The sequence below is a fragment of the Diabrotica virgifera genome, chromosome 9, assembly GCF_917563875.1.
Source record: "Diabrotica virgifera virgifera chromosome 9, PGI_DIABVI_V3a".
Taxonomy (NCBI): Eukaryota; Metazoa; Arthropoda; class Insecta; order Coleoptera; family Chrysomelidae; genus Diabrotica; species Diabrotica virgifera.
In genome coordinates, this window is record NC_065451.1 from 179,776,210 (window position 1) to 179,783,822 (window position 7,613).

The 7,613-nt window shown below is 35.7% G+C and overlaps 1 protein-coding gene across 6 annotated transcripts in view; it reads left to right on the forward strand.

Annotated features, from left to right (window-relative positions):
• LOC126892156 (phospholipid-transporting ATPase ABCA3-like) overlaps positions 1-7,613 on the forward strand; it is a 361,018-nt gene that overhangs the window by 300,915 nt on the left and 52,490 nt on the right. For all 6 annotated transcript variants that reach the window (XM_050661619.1, XM_050661614.1, XM_050661615.1 and 3 more), the window contains exon 14: positions 1,681-2,030. In XM_050661619.1, coding sequence (XP_050517576.1) covers positions 1,681-2,030 — 350 coding nt within the window. The remainder of the gene's footprint in view (positions 1-1,680; positions 2,031-7,613) is intronic.

Below are 7,613 nucleotides of genomic sequence, written 5' to 3' on the forward strand. Positions count from 1 at the left end.
CGTTATGCTGACGACACTTTAGTACAAGCATCATCAACAAATGAACTTGAATACATCATGTACAGACTAGATACTATTAGTCGTGAAAATGGACTTAAAATTAATGCACAGAAGACCAAGGTAATGATAATCGATCGAATTAGAAATAACTAGCCGGAAATACGAAACGTAGCGGGGTTTGAAGTGGTAAGCCGTTTCAATTACTTAGGTTCTGTTATCACAAACAATGGTGGATGCGAAGAAGAAATACGCCGACGCCTTACAATGGCCAGATCAGCAACTGTCAAACTCACTAAAATATGGAAAGATACGGCCATAACCAGGCACACGAAACTGCGCCTGGTACGGACGCTTATCTTTCCTATCGCTACCTATGCTTCAGAAACTTGGACCATTAAAAAGTCCGACTCACGACGTATAATGGCCTTGTGGGTATATCGTAGAATGATGCGCATACACTGGACAGCACATCGCACAAATATCTCAATATTATCAGAACTCGACATCAACACTAGGCTTACCACCATCATCAACCAAAATATATTGAGGTACTTTGGACACATTACCAGACGAAGAGAAGGCATGGAGAGGTTGGTGGTTGAAGGCAAGGTAGAGGGTAAAATAACTCGAGGAAGATCGCCACTCCGAAGGTCAGACCAAATAAAATGCGCCAACGGTTACTCTCTGTCTGAGGCAGCACACCGCGCCCAGGAGAGAGAAGAATGGATAGCAACCATTCGTCAAATACCATAACGTCACCACATCCTTACGAATGATAAAGGACAGACGAGGAGGAAAACTCCCTAGTGTAGTTGGTCTATTTAATAAAAATTCTAAATTTTTTTTTAAATCCAAACGGATTACGTTCAAAACGTTTTCGGACTTATCAGTCCATCATCAGTGAACTCTCTGTCCTTGCTAAATAGCCACAATGCCAAACACTGGTCAAGATGTATATTCTAACTACATGGTGAAATTTGTTAAATAATTTGGCTTACATTGGATGCCAACGGATTAGTACTAGGTACATGATGCTCTACTCCATTAATTAAGAGACTTTTTTATTATGAATAGGTCTACATTGAATTACGTTTAGTCTGTCAATGATGTTACTGATGATGGACTGATAAGTCCGAAAACGTTTTGAACGTAATCCGTTTGGATTTTTGAAATTTTTTTAGAATTTTTATTAAATATACCAACTACACTAGGGAGTTTTACTTCATGTTAATTTTATTTAACTAAATGGTATACAGCCAACCTTCGGGTATTATCCCGTTTTAAATAGAAGAAAATTATTACTAATAAAATATTAAAGAAAATAAAGTAAAATAATTATTTAAAAATAAAATATCAAAGATGTGACGTTTGTACCGTTACAACATTTTACTCACCTTTTTGAAGCTTACGGAATAATTAGAGCAATGCAAGAGGTTTTTTGTGGACCCATTTTATTATATTTGGCTTGGTAAAACAAAGACTACAAATATATCTACTGAAGAAAAGTAATGACAGTCAAAATGATTGTGTAGGGTTAAAAAGTAATGATAGTATGGAATAATGTGAATTTCGCAGGTAATGTCATTACCGATTTATTATTAATGGTTGTGTACGGGCACTTAAATGCAGTCAAAATTATTTCATGTGCAAATGTTTAAACTAAAAAAACCTTTGTTTCAGGTACTCACACCATGGTTCCGACATATTCAAACGGATTCTCTCTATTACTGAACCAGATTATAGCCATGTTATTGAAAAAGTTCGTTTCAACTGTCCGCTCGTGGATCTTACTGGGCATACAAGTAATGATGCCTACTCTGTTTCTTATCATTGCCTTTGTTGTAGCCCGCAAAAACAAAATGACAGGAAATCTTCCTGCCATGCCTTTAAGCTTAAGTAAATTTGAGAACCCTGTGACTTTAGTGGAAAATGGGACGTCGGATTATTTGCCTTACTACATGAAAGTTTTAGAGGATTATGGATACCCTGCAACCATCGTAGATAATATTACTTCAGTATTATTGGATAAGGTAAGTTAAATATCTATGTAGTTGTTTCTTTATAATTCTTTTAATAAGTTATGTATATATACCTACTAAGGATTTTCACAGTTTTCACTGTATTTCTTCACTAAATTGTTCTAATTCTTTTGGTTTTGCCAGTCGCCTTCCTGTAGATTTCTTCTCTCCATTACTTCATCGACTTCATCTCTGCCACCCTTCTTTCTTCCTATTTATGTAATTTTATTAGTTAATATTATTTGAAAGGCTAATAGTTCATTCGAATCAATCATTTTTATTCATATTTTCATCATCAATCAGCCTCAAAAGTTCACTGCTGAACATAGATCTTCCACTCATGTTTCCAACCCCCTCTATCTTGCCCCTGTCTCATCCAGTTTTGATTTCATCATTATTATCATCCTCCTCCTCCTCCAGCCCTTTGCGTCCACTGCTGGACATAGGCCTCCCACATTTTTGTCCATTGTGCTCTATTTTGAGCACTTTGCATCCAATTTGTTGACATTTTCTTGAGATCGTCAGTCCAACGTGTAGGTCAGTGGTACTCAGACTTACACTGCATGGGATCTACCACATAAACTGCAAGCGTCCAGCGATCGACTGCTAGTAAAAAAAATTAGAAGATATAAAGCTTTATTTCACATTTTTATTTGATAGAACGTTGTAATTACAGAGAGTTGTAACTAACGTATGGTCCTAAAGTTTTGGGAAAAATTTCACCTGGTCTGATTGAGAAGCAAAATGCATTTAACAAAGAAGGCCATGGAATTGAAATGTTATCAGTTATTGACATTTAATAAACAAAGCAGGATATTTTGGTTTGTGCTCTGCAAAATGTCTTATAAAATTGATATTCGTTGAAGTGTTTATAATATGCTTGGGCGAATGTCGAAACGAGATATTGTTAATATTTATCGAGATCAAAACATAAGCAAATCGACAATTTATCGCACAATCAGAGAATGTGAAGAAGGGATACCATGTGTTAACTTGCGTAAAAGTGGCCGACCGCGGATTTTGAACCATATAAGAGAGGCAAGACTGATTGAAGCAGCTAAGAACAAAATTGGGGTCTCACGGCAAAAACTGGCCAGAAGATTTCATATTGGAAAGACTACAGTATACAGGACTCTATCGAGTAACAATATTATCTACCGGAAAAGAAGGAAAGCTCCAAAATACACAGAGGATCAATTAGAGAGAATTCCGGTATGTTGCCGCGCGTTAAGGCGAGTGCATTTCGTCAACAAGTTGATCGTGATGGACGATGAAAAATATTTTACTTTGTCCAACTCTGAGATGAAGGGTAACGATGGGTTTTACACGAACGATTACGAAAATGTACCTGATGAAATAAAATTCAAAAGTAAGAAAAAATTTGAGGACAAAATTTTGGTATGGTGTGCAATTTCTGAGGCTGGCTTTATCTCACAGCCCTACATTGGTGTTGTTCGAGGCGAAGCCTTAAACGCAAATATTTATATTCAAAGATGTCTCTCTAAATTGCTTCAGTTTGTGAACACACATCATGCAAATGATCAAATAGTCTTTTGGCCAGATCTTGCTTCATATCATTACGCGAGGATCACAAGGGACTGGTACGAAACTAACAACATTACCTTTGTACCGAAAGCAGACAATCCCCCCAACCTACCTCAGGCTCGTCCAATTGAAGAGTTCTGGGCAATATTAAGTCGGAAAGTCTATAATAACGGATGGGAAGCACAAAATCAGGAACAGTTAAGACGCCGCATATATACAAAAATTAGAGAAATTGACGCCGAGGTCGTCGTGTCAGGGGAATTATTAGGCAAATCGAAAATAATGGTCCCTTGTCTGTCATTTGAATTTTGATTTTTAATAAGGATAGTTAAGTTAAATTGTTGAATAATTTAATAAAAATATAAGATTATTGTGGTCAGAGTTATATGCTTTTGAAATTTTTCCCAAAACTTTAGGACCATACTTTAGAGATGTTTTCATCTTAATTTTACTTGGATGTTAATGCACTTCATGAAAATCATCGCACTTCATGTCATCCACAAGTTAGCGCAGTCTCCACCTTTTCCATGTGTATTTTTTCCGTGAATCGCGATCGACTTCAAAAACTTTGGCGATCGACCGGTCGATCGCGATCGACCCTTTGAGCACCGCTGGAGTAGGTGGTCTTCCTCTAAATCTTTTGTCTAATCTCAGCCTCCACTCAAGTAATCTTTTCGTCCACCTCCCATCACTGATTCGGGCTACGTGTCCGGCCCATTTCCATTTCAGGGTTTTCAAGTTATGATTTAGCCTTTTTAAATTTTAAATCCTCGTATAGATGGTCGACCAACACATCTTGGTCTTTCCCTTTGTCTCCTTTCCAACAACTTCTTGGTCCATCGCTCTACTTGGTCTACGGATCTTATTCCTACGCATATCTCTTCTCTGATTACTATTGGTATATAATTTGACAGTGGTTGCTGCCTGCAAGTGGCAGTGTTAGTCTTTTTCTTCATCGTGATTTCAGTCCACGACTTTCAACTCCTTTGACGTATCTCGTGCGTTTTACAGAAAAGTGCACATGACTTAAAGACCGGTCCTTACAATTTGAACGCCAGCTCATAGGTGACGGATTTGTAAGTCCATTGTAAATATTCTTCTTCTTTTTATATAGACATGCCTCAGTCTGTTTTTTCAATGTGCCTCCAGTAAGTTTTCCTTCCCTTGTTACCAAAGGTGTCCACATATCAGCCAAAAATATGCGTTTACTACTGTACATCAAAAAATTTACTACCAACGTCTCTGTTACTGAATATATATCACCAAGTACAGGGCAATCTATATAAAACTTATAAAATCAGCTAAAAAATTGTACTATCAAAATCGTCTGAGAAGCTCTAAAAGTGTTGCAAAAGAAACTTGGTCCATAATAAACGATCTTCGTAATAAAACTCACACAGCTCAAACATTTTCCCTTCCAGACCCAGAAAATCTAAATGAATACTTTGTTAATGTGAGTAAAAATATAACATCAACTATTGTGTCACAACAAGATCTCATTTCCTATCTCCCTAATTCAGGAAAGGTCTCGAATTCATTCTTTATAAGACCGGTTGATAAATCTGAACTGATTCAGACAATCAATAATATCAAAAGCAAATCTTTCTGTAGTACCGATGGACTATCCATAAAAATTTTCTCAAATCTCCCAGACAGTGTGTTGGGAGTCCTCATCTCTCTAATTAATGATTCTTTTGAGAAAGGTAAATTTCCAGAGTGCCTAAAGACGGCCATCATTATTCCTCTTCATAAGGGTGGTGAAAAATCAAATGCCTGCAATTATGGACCTATTGCATTACTACCGGTACTCTCCAAAATTATTGAGAGACTCATAAAAGCCCGACTTATGTCCTTTCTCGTTGATAACAATATTTTATCACACAATTAGTTCGGCTTTTTAAATAATAAATGTACCACAGATGCCATGTTTTCTGTACTACATGAGGTTTATCAAGCATTAAACAATAATCTGCACATTGCCACTGTTTTTTGTGATTATGCCAAAGCTTTTGATTGTGTGAATCACGACATTTTGATAAAAAAACTAGATTTCTACGGAATTCGACGTATTTCTTCGAACTGGTTTCAATCTTTCTTGGATAATAGGAAACAACTTAGAGCAAATGATACAGACTCTAGTCTCAAAAATGTTGTATGTGGGGTACCACAAGGTTCAGTATTGGGTCCTCTACTTTTCCTTATCTTTATTAATGACATCACTAGCTTAAAAATCGATGGAAAAGTTTTTCTTTTTGCTGATGATACCAGTATCACTTGGAGCAACTCAAATATCGCAACTCTTCATGCTACTATAACTTCTGATCTACTTACAATAAAATCTTGGTCCGATTCAAATTTACTCTCTTTTAACGTAGATAAAAGAGTAGCATTGTCCTATAAAGGAGCTCTTCAACCCTTACCTCTTCATAACAGCCAGATCAGTATCGTTGATTCTGTAAAGTTTCTTGGTATTTTTTTAGATAGCAATCTGAAATGGTCCCTTCATATTGATGTGTTAAGCAAGAAACTATCCTCAGCTTGCTTTGCAATAAGATCTGTTTCGAAGGAAATGAATTTAGCCTCTTCCAAAATAACATATTTTTCTTTAAAAAACCTACACAGAAGTATATTTTTCTTTGTTCGAGTCACTGGTCTCCCTTTTTGGGGTTCTGATACGGCTGCCCAATCTGATGTTATTTTTAAATTACAAAAAAGAGCAATAAGATATCTGTTTGGCCTCAGAAGAACAACACATTGCAGAAGCTACTTCAAAGATCACAGGATTCTAACACTACCTTCTTTATATATTTTAGAAACTGTTCGTAAACATCTACATGTCTATCCAGCAAGACCTAGACATGACTATTCCACCAGAAATTCTACCTTTGACATCTATTTACCGATCCCGTCCAGTGAGTTAGTAAAGAAATCTATATTATATTCTGCAAAAAAAACTTTACAACCATTTCCCTCTACAACTTAAATCTGCAACATCTTTCCCCAAGTTCCGTAAAATCACTAAAGCCTATTTATCTGAAAGACCATAATATTATTCAACAGCAGAGTTTCTTAACCAATAACTAAGGAGGTACAGTATTCTTATTTATAAGTGTAATCTTAATCTATATTTGAGTGTCATATGCAGCAGCTTAACTTAACTTATTAAATTTCTTAAGGTAGATTGTGCAATTTGAAAATTTTTTTTAAATTTTGCAATAGATTGTTACTGTTTTTTTTTGTTTCTCTTCATTATTTTTATTTATATATACGATTTATATCATTTTAGTAAATTGTATTTGTTATTTGTTATTGTTCTAATTTATGATTCTTGTAAGCTTTGTCTATAAAATTGTTAAATTTTTCATGACAATAAAGCATATTTCTATTCTATTGTTTTCATGGTCTTACCACTGATCGTCTTCCTATTGGGGATCCGTATCCCAATGTCCTTACTACTCTAGTTGTTGTACCTACTTCGGCTTATGTGGTCATTCCATTCTATTCTTCTGTTTCTTACTCAGTTATTAATGTTGTCCACTTTGTATCTCCGTTATTTATCCGTAGCTAGATAGAGTGATGCCTAGATATTTACACTCCATTGCATGTTCCATTATCTGACCCTCCAGTTTCAATTTACATCTTATTGGATATGCTGCTATAGCCATGCATTTTGTCTTCACATTCATCTTCACTTTGAGAGATTAATATTGCATCGTTTGCATAGCAGATTATTTTAAGTCGTTTTTCTCCCATTTGGTATCCTTTTTTATTTCTTACTTTTTTGATTTTTTCATCCATGATCAGGTTGAACAGTAAAGGACTCAAGAAATCCCCATGTCTTATCCCATTGGCAGCTTCAATTGGGTCAGTTAGTTCATCATCTACTTTTACTTTTATTGTGTTGTTCTGATAGATGTTTTCGAGCGTTTTAATTATTCCTAGAAGTACCTCTCTTGAGTATAACAAATGGATAACGACCTTTAATATCTTCCTCTTCTTCTCTTCTTCTACGGTACTACAGCTCAAATTGAGCCTTGCCATCCTTTATTT